The 18,000-nt window shown below is 34.6% G+C and overlaps 2 protein-coding genes across 2 annotated transcripts; both read right to left on the reverse strand.

The window, feature by feature from the left end:
- Nucleotides 1–5,405: 5,405 nt before the first annotated feature.
- LOC141516817 (olfactory receptor 5M9) lies at nt 5,406–6,344 on the reverse strand. The gene has a single exon (XM_074227790.1). The coding sequence runs from the start codon at nt 6,342–6,344 to the stop codon at nt 5,406–5,408; it is 939 nt and encodes a 312-aa protein (XP_074083891.1).
- A 10,219-nt stretch (nt 6,345–16,563) lies between these two features.
- On the reverse strand, nt 16,564–17,499 carry LOC141516819 (olfactory receptor 5M3). Its single transcript, XM_074227791.1, has one exon. The coding sequence runs from the start codon at nt 17,494–17,496 to the stop codon at nt 16,564–16,566; it is 933 nt and encodes a 310-aa protein (XP_074083892.1). The 5' UTR covers nt 17,497–17,499.
- Between the last annotated feature and the right edge of the window lie 501 nt (nt 17,500–18,000).

The raw sequence follows: 18,000 nt of genomic DNA on the forward strand, positions 1-18,000 counted from the left end.
ATTGAAACTAAGAATGTGCAGTGGATTTTTTTTTATTCCTGCATTCCTACCCCCATAAGTGATGAGCAACCATTTTTTATCTGACAATTCAAGGTATAATTTTTTTAAACAGTATTTATGTATGTAAAACACTAGAATCAATTGAAAGAATCTGGGTAGATGACTGAACTTTAATGTTCCTTTTTCTTTGTATAATGGTCTTTAAAAAACACTAAAAATATCCATAGATTTGATATCATTTGATAAATATATCTTTATGACTAGCTATTCACTTAAGAAGATGATTGAAATATATGTTTATATATATAATATTAGATAGATTTCAGCATAACTGTGAAGTATCAAATAGAAGAATGGTAAATTAAAACAGGCAATTGGTTTTCCCTCATTTGAGCATTCAAGGAAGGGAACAAATATGCATTAAATGGATATTACATGGCAGGTTCTGGGCAAAGTAGTTTATAAATATCTCATCAGCTCCTCATATCAAACCTAAGAAGTAGATTCTATGATTATCCATTTTTTTTGTTTGTTTGCTTTTTACAAGGCAATGGGTTTAAGCAACTTGCCCATGGTCACACAGCTAGAGCCAGTGCTCTATCCACTGTGGCACCAAGAATGTTTCTGATTATAAAAATTTATAATTAAGGAAACTGAGTAAATCAGTTTACATGACTGACCAAGGTCACGCAGCTTTTAAGGATCTGAGTCACGAGTTGAACTCTCAATGCTTTAGTACTTTACAATCTGGAGACCTTTGAGTATGTGACTATTATCAAGGATATTGTGACAATGATTCCTGTTCATGTAGAAGTTGAAATTGATGACCTATATCATCCCTTACAAGTCACATCCTTAAGTTAAAGTTTTGTTTTTTTCATCTTTGAAGAAAAGGAATTTTGTAATTTTTTTCACAAAACAAGCTTTATGCATAGCTTGTTCATTGCTCCATTTTAAATGCTTGTTCCTTAGATTGTAGATCAAGGGGTTCAACATAGGATTGAAGCCTCTGTGGGGTGCATGAGATACATGCAAATGAGACTTTCATAAAACTTTGTGATAGTGTGAGGTAAAAGTCAGCTGGAGAAAAGCTTCCATTTACCCTATTTCAGGGTAATTGACCTTGATAACAAATCTGTTAGAGATCAAAACCACAGTCAGAGAACATGTGACATTTATTTCTGCCATGACCTGAATTTAATTTAGCATTTATTACAGCATGGATGAAGGCATAGTAGATAGAGTATTGGACTCAAAATCATATGGAAATGGCTAAAAGTCTTGTTTTTGACATTATTTCCATTACCAGTGTATAGTTACATAATCTCTGCCCCTCAGTCAACTCTAACACTCCAATTCATAAAAGACTTTGGTTTGACATTAGTAAGAAGAGTTGCCAAATGGAAGAAATCAAGGGTCCTTCATGCCTTTCCGCTAACAAGTTGACCATTGTCTTTATACCTTCATTTTATTAAACAAATAGACCTAGACCAGAGCTCATCAGAACTAAATTGATTATAGTTCATCTACCTCATATTTCCAATTACTTGAAAGCCTTTCAGTCAGCTTAAGTGATTGGCTTAATACTATACAACCAATCAGTGGCAGAGATGAAAACTTGACCCTATTTCTTCTACTGCAAAACTCAATTATATCTAAAGTATTTGAACCCCCCTGTAAATAGAAAGATCTTCAGATTATAATGTTTGAGAAGGCAAGTACTTAAGCCCTGACATTTGTAGATCAGGAAACAGATGCAGAGATGAAGTAGTCTGCATTGGAAATAAATAAAAGAAAATAAGTTTGAACTCGGGTCTTCTATTTGTAAATCTAACCCATTTCCACCTATTCTACATTGCATCCAGTGTTTGCTTTTAACACTATTTTCATAGATACTAAGATTTAGAGTTGGATCTGATGTTCTTGTTCAGTCATTCACTTGTGACCAGCTCTTCATGGCACTGTGAAATCTATTTTCTATGAGATTTTTTTTCCCTGGACTAGGATACTGGAGTAATTTGTCATTGTTTTCCAGTGGATTAGGGCAAACATGACTTGTGTCACACATCTAGTACATTTTTGAGTCTGGATTTGAAAGCAGATTTTCCTGACTCCAGACCCAGTGCCACCAACCTGCTACCTAGGAATTTCCCAAGGTCAGATAACTAGGGAGTGTCTGAAGATATATTTAAACTCGGATTGTCCAGACTCCAGGTCCAACTCTGCTGAACTATTTAGCTTTCTTTGGTGATCATTTAGTCTTGATATCAATGAAACTGCTTTATTGCCCCATATTTTAATTCATATATTTCAACATATTTGATTTCTTTGCAATCCTATGTATTTTATTTTATGCATTTAAACATATTTTATTAATGCTCTTTCAAGTTGCCAATATACTTTGCCTGCCTGCCAAAATGGTTCATGATATACCCACAAAAGTTATGAAAGCACGATCTAGCCCAATTTCCCATTTTCTAGAGGAATAAATCAAATTTCAAAAATAGTAAGTGATTTTCCTCCATGGTAACAATTTAAAAATTTGGAGACAAAAATAGACCAATGAGCACACATATTTGACCTACTCATTACACTCTGAGCAATACATGAAAATGCCATAAGCAATTTAGACAAAAGGCGGTAAGGTAAACTGAAGAAAGAAATTGAAGTTCAGACACAGGAACTAACTTACCTATAACATTAGAGCTCATAGTTATCAGAAATGTAATTTGTTGCAAACACTTACATTAATAATGGAGAGTAAAGTGAGCAAAACCAGAGCATTGTAAACTGTAATTGCAATACTGTGTGATGAAGAAAGTTGAATCATCTAGTTATTCTCAGCCATAAAAGAATCCAAGCAAACTTAGAGGACTCAGGATGAAGAATGTCTCATTCCAGAGAAAGAGCTGATGAATCTGAACACAGACCACAACATTCTATTTTTTTTTAAATTTCTTCTTCTACTCCTGTTCCTTTCTTTCTTCAGGTTTTCAAGGAGACAATCGTGGAAGGATACCACTTCTTACTTTGGCATTCAAAATTCTTCATAGTTTGGAACCAGGCTCCTTTTTCAGACTCCTATCACAATATACTCTTTCTTATACTCTGCCTTCCCAATCCACTTATTCCCAGAATGTCATTACAAAAGTTGTCCCATTGTCTTGGTGTTTCATGCATTTTTATTTGCATTGACTAAGTATCTACCCAAAACCTAGGATTGTGCCAGTTTGGGCTGTAGAAAGGAAAATCAATGGAGAGAGAAATGATTTCTCCCCTCAAGGAGTTCAATTAGGTCTTCCTAGAGTTTTCTGAAACCAGCTTGCTTCTCAATTCTTAAAGCATCATCATATTCCATCACAATCATATGCTGCAACTTATTCAGTCATTTCCAAAATAATGGGCATTCCCTCCCTTCCCAATTCTTTGTCACCACAAAAAGAGTTTATTAAGCTAATATGAAAATGTTTCGCAAGATTTCACATATGAAATTAATAGCACAATCCTTGCCTTTACTTTGATCTTTTTAACCATTGTTGGGTCAAAGGGTATACATAGCATTATAGCTTTTTAGGCATTGTCATAAATTACTCTCTGAAATGATTGAATCAATTTACAATTCCAATAACAGGGTATTAGTGTCTAATCCCCCCATCTTCTACAAAAGTCATAATTTCCCTTTAATGTCATATTTATTATTCTAGTAGGGTGAGATTTTACCTCTGAGTTGCTTTAATTAGGAATTATCTCATCAATAATGATTTAGAACATTTATAATAAGATTGTAGGTAGCTTTTGTTGTTTCTTCTTCTGAAAGTTGGTCATTCATATCTTTTGAAAATTTATTGAGGGATAACTTATGTTCTCAAAAATTCTTCTCAGTTCTCTCTCTGTACACACACATACACAGACATACACACACACACACACACACAAATAACATATTTGGGAAGTTATCCCTCTATCAGAAAAGCTGCTACAAAATTTCCCCAGTTTCCTTTTTTTCATTCTAATCTTAACTGTAGCAGTTTTGTTTATAAAAATTCAATTTAATGGAATTGAAATTTTTTATTTTACATTATGTAATATTTTTTTCTCTTGTTTGGTCAGACATTTTTCTTTGTCCATTGATCTGATATGAAAATGTTTTGTGTTCTGCTAATTTGCATAGTATGACATTCTTTATGTCTAAATCGTTTACCCATTATTATTTTATCCTATATATGAAATGAGCTATTGGTTTATAATTAGTCTTTGCCTAATTGCTTTCCAATTTTCCAGTGATTTTTGCAAAATTGTGAGTTTTTATTCCCAAAGATAGGATGCTATTCACTATGTCACTATGATCATTTTCTACTGCTTATAATTTTATTTATTTATTTTTTTCCCACTGATTCCTTGCTTTGTAAAATAGTTTGATAATTGGAACTGCTATTTTATTTTCCTTCACATGTTTTTAATGATTCTTTTGCTAAATTTGACATTTTGCTCTTCCAGATGAATTCTGTTAAACACATTTGCTTCACATAATGTCTGGCATATAAAATGAACTTAATGATATTTATTTTTTAAATACAAGTTTTCATTCAGATTTCCCTGAATGAATTACTTGTTCTTCGAATTTCTGATGGGGAGAAAGCCAGTTTAAAACATAGGGGTTCATTTTTCATAGGAATGTTTACAATTTAATATTTCTTTTAGGTAAATGTATTACTAAAGATTATCAAAGATGAAGGGCAAATCTTTGGACCTTTTCTAAATCCAGACCCTGATATAGATCACAGAGAGAGACTGAACTAGTTGGGCAAAAAACTGTTATTAGCTAAGGGTTGAGTTGTTCTTGGAGGAAATGTCTTGGTTGTGTTGTCTATGTGTTTACTTCATAACTCCATGAATCTGACCAATAAATCAATTATCATTAGTGCTACAAATGATAGTGCTTTTCACAACCTAAACAAAATGTTTGTTCTAAAGAAGTTTATCTTCTACAGCTGGAAATATAAGATGCACTCATATAGTAGTTGGAAGTAAACCTCAGAGGGATAAACAATAGCGACAAGAAAGACAATGAAAGTTCTCCAGTACAAAAAGCATTTGAAGTGAGCCATGTAATAACAGTCACAAGAACAGTAGTATTAACAACTCGAATAGCTGCTATGTGCTCTTTTTCAATTATTATCTCATTTGATCCTCACACAATCCAGTGAGGTAGGGTTATCAGAACTATGCTCTAGCTACAACATCACCTGGATTGTATCAAGCATGTGACTATTAGAGATATTATGGCAGTGATTTTTGTTAGAATGGAAGTTGGATTTGATGACCTATGGCATCCCTTAAAACTCTAGTGTTCTATAATTAAATTATTCATCTTTTTCATATTTAAATACAATGCACTCTGTGAATTATTTCACAAAACAAGTCCTATGAATAGCTTTGTTCATTGCCTCTTTTACATCCTTGTTCCTTAGGCTGTAGATCATGGGGTTCAGCATAGGAATCACTGTGGTATAAAACACAGCCACCATTTTCCCTTGCTCTACAGACTCTTCGGTGGGGCGTCTGAGATACATGAAAATGAGTGTTCCATAAAACATAGTAACAGCTGTGAGGTGAGACCCACAGGTGGAGAAAGCCTTCTTTCTTCCCTCTGCAGAGCGCATGCGAAGGATGGCCACAACAATGAATGTATATGAGATTAGCACCACGGACAGAGAATATGTGAAATTAATCCCTGCAATGACAATCATGGTATATTCCTTGATGTGGATGCCACCACAGGCTATCTTGATGAGTGGGGGATCTGCACAATAGAAGTGGTTGATCTCAAAGTTTCCACAGAAATACAAACCATAGGTCCACAAGGTGCAAATAAGGCTTACAGAGAAGCCATAAACATAGGGTACTGAGATTAATCGGATGCAAACTGTCCTTGACATTTTGCTTCCATAAAGCAGAGGGTTACAGATGGCCATAAATCTGTCAAAGGCCATCACAGCCAGGATGTAGACCTCTACATGGACAAGAGCTATAAAAAAATAGCACTGTACTAAACACCCAACATAGGAAATAGTTTTTGTTTTGGATAATAAGTTTTCCAACATCTTTGGGGTGACATTAGAGGAGAACCACACATCAACAAAAGACAAGTGGCTAAGAAAGAAATACATAGGACTCTGGAGCTGAGAACTGACACTGATTAGAATGATCATGCCAAGATTACCCACCAGAGTAATAATATATACAATTAAGAATACCACAAAAAAAAGGACTTGGAGTTCTTGGCGACTAGTTAGACCCAAAAGGATAAATTCAGTCACATCTGTGTAATTTGGGTTTGGCATTGCTTTAGCTCTGTCTCAGGCTTTTAGTCATTGATTCTATATTGCCTGTTAAGAGAAAGAGAAATATTGTTTTCAGCAATGTTAACAATCCATTATTATTATTGCTTTAAAAAAATCAACCTTTTCATTTTCTCTTAATTTTTACATATTTCTACTTCTCAACACTCCAACCCAAATTTGGTTTTTAGAAGTATCAAGGGACAAGAAGAGAACACAGAGTTTGGAGGTATAACAATGACCCAAATTACCTTGTTCAGTCTGTCTTATAATGTGAGTTGGAAGATGCCATAGTAGATAGACTATTGGACTCAAAATGATAGGGTCATGATTACAAGTGTTTATTATATCACTTATTAGCTTCATTAATAATCAAAATAATATAATGCCCAAAGTTATAAATTACTTTGGTTTGGCTTTGGGGAATAGAGTTCCCCATGGATGAAATCACAGATCCTTAATACTGCTTTTATAGCAAGTGAGCCATTGTCTAGATATTTTCATCTTTTTGGACCATCATAACATGGACTCTAGTCTATCAGAACTAGAATGACTTTAGTTAATCTAGTTCAAATTCCTAATTGTTTGGAAAATCTTTTGTGACCTCTCCTTATTTTAAATGACTTGCCTGAGATTACACAATTAATAATTGATTCTAATTTTTCCATTTCAAACTCAAATATTTTACATGGGTACATACCATTAGAATATCTGTTAAATCAAAGATCATAGAATTACACCTTTAGAGGTGACAGGTACCTCAGAGTTTTTATAATAACATTCTTTCATTTTGAAGGTCAGAAAACTGAGGTTCAGAGGATTTAACAAAATGACATGAGGAAGAAACAGGAAAGATAGAATCTGAGCAAAGGTTTTTTGATTTCAGGGGTGCTAGGTGACCCAGTGCATAGAGTTCTAGGTCTTGAATCAAAAATACTCATCTTCCTGAATTCAAATCTTGCCTCAGATGTCTACTAACTGTGTGACTGTAAAAAACTATTCTTTTCCTCTCTTCCTTATCTATAAAATGAGCTAGAGAAGGAAATGGCAAACCATTCAAGTATCATTGTCATCAAGAAATTTCCAAAACATCAAGAAAATCTTCTGATTTTAAACACAACACATTCCCCAGTGCACAAAATTGCCTTCTTCATTGCCTTTATTGCTGTTTGTATAGATCTTAAGTTTTAAAGTTAGAATCAAACTTGATGGTATATATATATATATATATGTATATATATATATATACATATATATATGTATATTAAAGATTATTACTCACCTTGATAGCAAAATCTGTTTATATGGTAGCATGACCTCTTCAGAGAAGATTGGTCAAATCCCCATTGTGAAAGGACATTAAAAAAATCAAGATCTATTCACCTCTCTTAGTGTAGGTAATAGCAGTATGACCCTAGTAAATACACACTCTCTGAAATAGGACTATAACATTTGTTATATGATTGCTTTAATAAAATTTATGGAAAGGAAATAACAGCTTCAGATATATAATTAAAAATTTCTCACAAGAGCAGTATGACAAAATATCTTCAGATAAATTTTAAAAGGATAAAAATTTCTTTAGGCGAAAGACCTTAGCACTCAGTATTATATGGGTATATAGATTCTGTGATGGGAAGACAGATGGAATACCTCTCCTTTTAGGTGAAGACTATGTTTTGTCAAGAGAATACTTGGAAGGAGTTCACTACAGATAGAAGGACAGGGGTAGCTGGTCCATGGAGGAACTTAACTTTAGATGTTGTTAACTATTGAAAGAAACATGATACCTTGGATTTTATTATTTTAACAACTTTACTACTATACAGGCACCATGTTTCTATTTCTTTTTTTTAATATTTTTCAAGGCAATGGGCTTGCCCAAGGCCATGTGGCTAGGTAATTATTAAGTGTCTGAGGTCAGATTTGAACCCAGGCACTCCTGACTCCAAGACCAATGCTCTATTCACTGCATTACCTAGCCACATGTTTCTATTTCTTCAAATATCAATGCTATATTAACAATCCCTGAATTCTATCTTCCTATGGTTAAACTCTTGTTGCCACATCTTTGGTTTGCAGTGAGATTTGGTGACTGAGAGGAGTCCAGGAAAATGTCAATTATTTTTCACAGACTGGTTTTACAGAAATGTATTATTCTCTATCCTTTTTATTCTTTTAATATTAGACGGACTCTATGTTAGAAGGACAAAGGGAAATATATTGATAAATGTGGATGTTAATCATTAAATAAGATAATCATTTTAAAATAAAGAATGTGAAAGGACTGTTATTCCTCTGTGTAAAATTTTAAATGAAGACTGAAGAAAACCAAGGGGAAAAAATCTACCCAACCTCTGTTACGTCTTAAGAATTCTAGAGTTAACTGGTGGGGGGGGGGGGAGTCAAGATGGCAGCTTTAAGGCAGGAATTCCCTGCACAAAACTTCAAAAGCTGTCAAATTATGACTCTAGCCAAACTTTAGAGAGGCAGAACCCACAGAAAGACTGAGTGATACAATTTTCCAGTCCACGACAACTTAGAAGTTCTACAGGAAAGCTCTGTTCCACCAGGAGTTGGAAAAGGCCACAGCCCAGCATAGCCATGCTGGGCACGATGGTCTGTGTCAGAGGGGGTGGTTTCCAGACCTCTTGGTCCAGGGATCATCTGGGACAGGCAATGGGAAAAATTAGAATCTAGGGAAGAATATTATAAGAATATAAAAAAATAAGCAAAAAAGGTAAAATTCTAGAATATATGTTAATATAGTGAAACTAGAAAATATTTCTTGGTTCTTCAATGCTTCTATAGTTTTGTTTTTGGTAATCTTTGAGACAATGTAGTTTAATGAGAGAATTCTACAGCACCAGAGTGAGTGTAGAGTAGAGTACCAGACTCAGATAAGTCCTCCAGTGAGAAGCTGCAGCAGAAGTCTACAGAACCACACAGCACATCCAAAGTTCCCAGCCCACAGATGGTAAGGGGGTTGGGAGGGACTTCAGAGGCTTCTCTGCTCCCCCTGGGGCAGTACTCAGTTGTTTGCCCACACTCAGATCCAGGTTGCAATTTGGGCCCCCACAACACCACCATGGCCCAGCAGGGACTCTCCTCACAGCTCTAGGGAAGAGAGTAGGACCTGAACATAGGCAAAAGAACAGTCAGAGCCTCTCATAAGACCTTGGAGGAATTAAGATACCAGTGGGATGTCCCAACCCACCCCCAGTCCTTGGAAGTGCAGTAAATCAGTGATAGGATGAGGAAATGGGTAAACAACAGAAAAATATGAATCTGACCTTAGAAAATTACTTCCTCCCATAAAGGATCAAAATATATACTTGGATGAAGACAAAAATTGAAGCTTCTGTATCCAAAACCTCCAAGGGAAATAGAAAATGGGTTCAGACTATAGATGAGTTCAAAAAAGACTGAAAAGCAATTAAGGGAGGTAGAGGAAAAATTGGGAGGAGAAAGAAAAGGGATGCAGATAAATCATGAAAATCAAGTCAACAACTTGGCAAAAGAAATACCAAAAAAATACTGAAGAAAATAACATATTAAAAACCAGTTTAGGCTAAATGGAAAAAAAAACACAAAAGGCAAATGAGGAGAATGACTTAAAAAGCAGAATTGGTCAGCTGGAAAAGGAGATAAAAAAGCTCTCTGAAGAAAATAACTCCTTCAAATGTAGAATGGAACTAAAGGAAGCTGATGACTTTGCAAGAACTCAGGAAGAAATGAAACTATACCAAAAAAAAAAAAAAAACAGAAGAAAATGTGAAACATCTCATTAGAAAAACAACTGACCTTGAAAATGGATCTAGAAGAGATTATTTAAAAAATATTGGGATACCTAAAAGTCACAACCAGGATAAGAGCCTAGACTTCATTTTTAACAAATAATGCAGCAGAATTGCCCTGAGATCCAAGAAGTAAAGGATAAAATAAAATTGAAGGAATACACTGATCACCTCCTGAAAGAAATCAATTGGGTTTTTTTAGGTTTTTGCAAGGCAAATGGGGTTAAGTGGCTTGCCCAGGGTCACAAATCTAGGTAATTATTAAGTGTCTAAGGGCAAATTTAAACTCAGGTACTCCTGAGTCCAGGACCAGTACTCTATCCACTGTGCCACCTAGCCACCCCTGAAAGAAATCCCAAAAGAAAATACTTCCAGGAATATTATAGCCAAACTCTAAAATTCCCAAGTCAAAGAGAAAATACTAAAAGCTACCAGAAACAAGCAATTCAACTACTGTGGCTCAATAGTCAGGATTATTCAAGATCTTCATCTACATTAAGGGCTTGTAGGGCTTGGAATATGATATTCCAGAAGGCAAAAGATCTTGGGTTGCAACTCAGATTCAATTACCCAGAAAAACTGAATATCCTCTTTCAGGGGAAAAGATGGACTTTGAATGAAACAGTGGACTTTCAAACTTTCCTATTGAAACAACCAGAGCTGAACAGAAAATTTGATCTCTAAATACAGGACTCAGATAAACCATAGAAGGGGTGGACAGGAAGGACTAACTATGAGGAACTGAATGATGTAGAACTGCTCGTATTCCTGCATGGGAAGAAGATACTGATAACTCATATGAACTTTCTCATTCATAAGAGAAGTTAGAAGGAATATATGTATATATATATATATATATATATATATATATATATATATATATATATAGAGAGAGAGAGAGAGAGAGAGAGAGAGAGAGAGAGAGAGGAGGCACAGGAAGTACTTGAATATAATGGTACAATATAGTAAAAAGATGCAGTCAATGGATGATAAAGTACTGGGAGGAAGATAAAGGAAGTGAAGAAGGGGCTAAGATATTTTACAAAAGAGTCAAAAAAAAGTTTTTACAATGGAGTAGAATGGGGAAGGTGAGGGGGGAATGAGTAAGCCTTCATTCTCTTCAGAAATGGCTAAGAGAGGAAATAACATACACACTTAATAGGGTATAGAAATCTTTCTTACCCTAGAGAAAATTGAGAGTAAGGGATGGGATAAGGGGGAATGTGGGGAGGCAAAGGGGGAGGAGGTGACAGAAGAAAGGGAAGATAGTGGGAGAGGGTAGTTAGATACAACACACTTTTGAACAGGGACAGGGTGAAAGGAGAGAGAATAGAACAAATTGAGAGTGAGAAGGAATAGAGTGGAGGGAAATACAGTTATAGCTTGCAACTGTGGGGAAAATATTGAAGCAACTTCTCTGGTGGCTGTAATGGGGAAGGTAACTCATCCCAGAGACAGAGCCATTGGAATCTGAACACAGACTGAAGTCCAATTTTTTTCTCTCTCATTATTTTTGGAATTTCTCATCTTTTTGTGGGTGTGGACTTTATGATTACTCTCAGAACAAGAATATTGTAATAATATAAAAAATAAGCAAAAAAGATAAAATTCTAGAATATTTATGTTAATATAGTGAAACTAGAAAATATTTCTTGGGACTTCAATGCTTCTGTAGTTTTGTTTTTTCCTTTTTTGGTAATCTTTGAAACAATGTAGTTTAATAACCCATGATCTAATTTTTAAATATTTACAATGATCACATTGACTTTGCTTTTAAAGTAATTTCAGAAAAGAAAATTCTGGTCCATTTATTTACTCTGACTCACTACATTTATTTCTTTTGGATTTTTTAAATGGATCAATTTCATCCAATTGAAAATAAAAACATAACAACTATCAAGAAAGATGGCAATTAAGTACATAATAGAACCTCCTAAAAGGTGCTTAACTACTGAGTTAAATGTCTAACATAAAAGAGTTCAATCTGTAAAAAAACATCCTTTTGATATACACTCAGATCAGTGTCATTAATGATAGAAATTAGACCTGTGACTTCATTGGCACTGGGAATTTCCTTTACTAATTGCAAACAACTCCTCTTTTTTTCTTCTCCATAATGGATAGTCTTCACAAAACATCTACAACATGAAATGATATGACTTGACCAGCATCACAAAGCCACTATCTACTGGAATTGAAACTGCCACATATATGTATTCTCCTTGCTAGCTTTCTATGCACTACTCCATGTTACCTCATATGAATTATAAAAGATAGTTTCACTGCTTTATAATCTCTAGATATTTGCAAGTTCCTTTTCCCCATATCAAATATTTTAGAAAGTTTTAAAGGAAGATTTAAAAAATAATCATATATAACTTCCATATTCAGATAATTAAGACCTGTTAAACCTACCTTTGGAAATGGGTTCTGTATTTACTACAAAGGAGAAAATACTGAGGGATTCAGTCAGATTTATGGCTAAGTCTTCAGCTTTGGGAGTGCTGCTCTCCCAGAAGAAAAACAATTAGATCAGGAAGGAATGATTGCAGTGATATTTCTCATAGTATAAACATTAATTAGGCAAATTATGTTTTTTAATATCAATCTTGTTAAGTGACTAAATTCCTTTGGCATTATGCTTCGCCCTAGCTTCCAATTGGTCCCATGAGAATGCTGCCACCAGAAGTCACACATCAAGCTAGAGGGTTTCCTCATCTCCAGTACTCAGATGCAATCTTAAAATATTAGAAAAGTCTCATGGATTTGAATTTCGACTATTTGTTTTACAATATACTTCGAATATATTGTCTCACTTGATCTTCCTGAAATTTCATGAAGTAGGAGTTTTGCTATCTCAATTTTATAGATAATAGCATTGAGATTGACTGAACTTGGGGGCAGCTAGGTGGAGTAGTGTTGAAGTACCATCCCTGGAGTGAGGAGGATCTGGGTTCAATCCAACCTCAGACACAATAATTGCCTAGCTGTGTGATCTTGGGCAAGTTACTTAACTCCATTGCCTTAAATAAATTTTCAAAAAAATTTTAAAAAGATATTGACTGAACTTAAAAAGATTTCACCAGACTCATACAGATAGCAAATGTCTGAGGCAGAATTTGAATTCAGGTTGTCTTGATGTCCCATCTAGGGATCTATCCACTGCTGTTGCTCAGTCTTGTTAATTTTGTTTTTGTTAATTCATATCCAACTTTACTCATCCAATTTCAGTCCTCTTGGAAAAGAAACTGAATAGTTTGCTATTGCCCTTTCCAATTCACTTAACAAATGAAGAAACCAAATTAATTATCGTTAAATAATTTGCCCAAGGGAATGCAACTATTTAGTGTTTGAGGGAAGATTTGAACTCAGGAAGATGAATCTTCTTGACTCCTGGTCCAATATTCTATCCAACATATCATCTAATCGATCCGCTACTGTTTCTCCTAGCTACTTTAGATGTCATCCTATTCTGGCAACAGTTGCTCATTATTAAGAACCTATTAAGTTACAAGAAGTATGCTAAACATTGGGCTATCTTTCAAAATAAATATAGGGAAGTGGTCTTCTGTGTATACATCTATGCCATTAAGATAGATTGCCATAATAACAGCACAGGGTCATCCTTATAGGAAATTTGTTCAATTCCAAGATTTTCTTCAGTTTTACAAGCAGTCATTTGTGAGAGAATCCACTCCCTATGTTGGCATTCGAAGCCCTTCACAGTATAACACCAGGCTCCCTTTTCATATTCTTTTCATAATGTATTCCTTCCTATGCTCTAGTTTTTCACATCATTTCCCCCCAGTATGTCATTACAAAGATTGTTCAAAAGGCTGATCATTTCATTCACTTCTATACAATTTGACTAAGTGCTCCACATAAGTCAAGACAATGCAAGACTTGGTTACAAAAAAGATAATCAATGAGGAACTTCTCCTCTCAAAAAAGGATCAAGTGGTTTAGTGGATAAAGTTCTGGATTTAGATTTAGAAAATCTGAGTTTAAATCTGAGCCATGCAGCCACTAGGTTTCTGATTGTAGGCAAATCACCTTACTTTTCTTACCCTCAGTTTTCTCATCTGTCAAATCAGGGATAATAATAGACCTCACTTCAAATAATATGCACATTGGGGTGGCTAGGTGGCACAGTGGATAAAGCACCGGCCCTGGAATCAGGAGTACCTGGGTTCAAATCTGGTCTCAGACACTTAGTAATGACCTAGCTGTGTGGCCTTGGGCAAGTCACTTAACCCTAATTGCCTTGCAAAAGCCTAAATAATAATAATAATAATATGCACATTATGGATTCTTATTGTGTATTATTTCATTGATCTTTCAAAGTCATTAAAATTTGAGATTATTTGAATTTTATTGCTTATGGAAAGCAGGAGGAAATAAATCTTTCACCATAATAATTAAATCTCTTAAAATAAGGTTGATAAAGTGCCTCAGTGTCTGGTATCTTATTCTGACAGATCTTTAGAATCTTCCTAAGGCAATTTAAATGGAAAGAATTCAGTTTCCTAACATGATACTAGAATACTATTCAAGTTTCACAGGCATACAGTAATATCAGTACAATGGCTCTGTAGATCTTCAGGTTGTAGTCAATTCGATATCTCTTCTCTCTCACACTTTTTTTTTTTGAAACCTTCAAACACTGAACTAGCTCTTGCAATGCATGTGTCAACCTCTTTATTAATGTGTTTCTCACTGGAAAGTATGCTTTCAAGATAAATGAACTTATCCACAGTATTTAAATTTTCTCTATTTGTTGAAAGAGATGGTTCCACATATGGATGGTGTGGTGCTGACTGAGGGAGCACCTGGGTTTTCTTCATGTTAATTGTTAGGCCACAATTATCACAAGCAGAAGAGAATTGCTCCATACTTTGTGGCATTTCAGTTTCACAGGTTGTATTGAGTGCAAAATCACTCACAAATAGAAACTCACGCACCAATATTCCCTCAAATTTGGTTTTGGGTTATAGTCTTTTCAAGTTGAAGAATTTGTCATCTTTGTGGTGACAAAAATCTGAAAACAAAGTGGGTATCCAATAATAAAATCATTATTAAATGAAATATTATAAGAAATGATAAAGATGAAAAATGCAAAAAAACATGGAAAAGCAGATGAAATGATGGCTGGTGACTTAACAATCAGGGAGACAATATAAAATATCATGTCAAACTCAAAAATAAAAGTAAAAATTTCTGTAAGCCACGTATTGATTTTAAAAAAAATAACATTTATCAACATCATGAATGTTCTATTTTTTATTCAGATGAATCATTTCTTAATGGGGATTAAAGTTTGATAGGTATGGTTTACACAATTAAGAAGTAAAAATCAGAAAATAAAAGTATTCACTCCATAATTAAAATAATTAAGCTTGGATGTGGAGAAAAGTTGAGGGAAAGAAAACACCAGTCTCCTCTTGACTGCAAAGGAAGTAAACCACAGGTATGAAAAGGTCTATGTTTTCTCAGATAAAGTAATTGTATTGTATGATTTTACTGACTTTTTTTTCCCAATGTAAGCTGTGTTGCAAGGGAATTTCTATAAGGGAAGGAGGAGATATATATCTAGAAGTCAGTATCATATAATTCTATATTGATCATTATTTTTAAAGAAATGAAAAATTTTTTTAAACTCCCACAACTTCCTATTATTTTCAGGATTAAATCTAAAATCCTTTGACTTTTAAAGTTCTGCATTATGTTTCCTGTTCCTACCTTTCCAGTCCTTTCCAAATGTTTCTCTATTTAAAACACTATGATGCAATAACACTTGGGTCTTTGATGTTCACTACATAAGAAACTCAGTTTCTTCACTCCAGGGATTATCCTCACTCACTCACTCTCCTCATTAGTTAAAATCCTTCCATTATACAGGAATTCTTTTCTGATTCCTTATTTATGTTGTGCTTTCCATTTGTGATAATCTCCAATTTTTCATATACACATACAAACACATATGTTTTATACATATTTGTTCATATATTGTCCTCCCAGACTGAGAGATCCTTAAAGGTGGGAACCTTTTTTTCCCTTTTTGGACTTTCTTTTATCCCTGTCCCAATGTTTGAGGAAGTGCCTGATAGATAGTAGCTTCTTAATAAGTGTTTGTTGACTAGACTTAAATAGGTCAAAGTCTTCACAACTGATTCATCTGTATAGAATTTTTCCCATCAGAGACTTAATGGGCTTCAATAGTTATGTTCATGAAAAAAAAAGTTATTGGTGGTTATTATAGATGCTTTTTCTGGAATTTCATTGGTTGAATTCTTCACTATTTCTTCCCCCACTTCCTTAAAATAATAGAACAAGGTTCTACTGATCATGGTGATTCACGCATACACATACCCATAACCCCAACTAAGCTCAAATTTTCACAGAACTTAGAAGGGAAGAGACTACATTTATTTAACTAAACATGTTCTGCTGATCACCTTGGTCATGGCCTCTTTCACATCTTTGTTTCTCAGGCTATAGATCATGGGATTCAGCATGGGGATTACTGTGGTATAAAACACAGCCACCATTTTTCCCTGCTCCACTGATTCCTCAGTTGGGCGTCTGAGATACATAAAGATGAGAGTCCCATAAAATATAATAACAGCTGTTAGGTGGGATCCACAGGTGGAGAATGCTTTCCTTCTTCCTTCTGCAGAACGCATTCGAAGGATAGCGATGAGAATAAACAGATAAGAAATAATTATGACAGACAGGGAGTAAGTGAAGTTAATACCAGCAAGTATGATCATTGTATATTCCTTTACATATGTTCCACCACAGGCCATTTTGATGAGTGGAGGATCTGCACAATAGAAGTGGTTGATTTCAATATTCCCACAGAAATACAACCCATAAGTCCACAATGTTGCTGCCAAACTAGTGAGGAAGCCATATACATATGGGAAAGAGATCAGTCGGATACAGACAACTCTTGACATTTTACTGCCATAGAGCAAAGGATTACCGATTGCCATATAACGATCAAAGGCCATCACAGCCAGAATGAAGATTTCTACATGGACAAGGGCAATGAAGAAAAAACACTGAACTAAACAGTTGGCATAAGAAATAGTTTTAGTCTCCGATATCAAATTTTCGAGCATTTTGGGGGTGACATTGGTAGAAAACCACACATCCACAAAAGACAGGTGGCTAAGGAAAAAGTACATGGGGCTGCTCAGTTGAGGACTGACCTTAATTAGTACAATCATACCCACATTGCCCACAATGGTGATTATGTAAACTATTAGGAAGGTGACAAAGAAGATGATTTGTAATTCCCGGTGACTCGTCAGTCCAAGAAGAATGAATTCTGTCACATCGGTAAAATTAAGCATTTTCTCAGATCTGATCTTGATGCAGATCTATAAAATAAAAAGAAGTGATAAAGACATCAATAATTATTTCATTCTTCATTCATATTTTTCCTCAATATGCCTTAGTTCCTCTTGTCTAAGTCTTTGATAAATGTTTTGATTCCAATGTCTTTAACAATATTACAAGCAAGGATGGCTGAAAAAATGGGATTAGCCTTATTCTTGAGAATGCATCAAAAACTATAACTGTAGAAATCTGGACATATTTGAAAATTTACACTATTTTGCAATGTATTTTGGGAAAAAGTAATCTCAATAAACTCCATCAATTGAGAAAATATTCTATTTTTGAAATTTCTCCCTCTTAATTTTCCATATTTCTCATGTTTCAATAAAAGATGAGAATGACTTGTTCTTAGTGGTCCCAAAGGCAGTTTCTCAAAAATAGAAAATTTAGATCATTTTAAAATGTATTTGTGGAAAAAAGTATAACTCTCAATTAATAGGCTCCATCAACTGATAAAA

The sequence above is a fragment of the Macrotis lagotis genome, chromosome 3 (assembly GCF_037893015.1).
Source record: "Macrotis lagotis isolate mMagLag1 chromosome 3, bilby.v1.9.chrom.fasta, whole genome shotgun sequence".
NCBI classification, from domain to species: domain Eukaryota; kingdom Metazoa; phylum Chordata; class Mammalia; order Peramelemorphia; family Peramelidae; genus Macrotis; species Macrotis lagotis.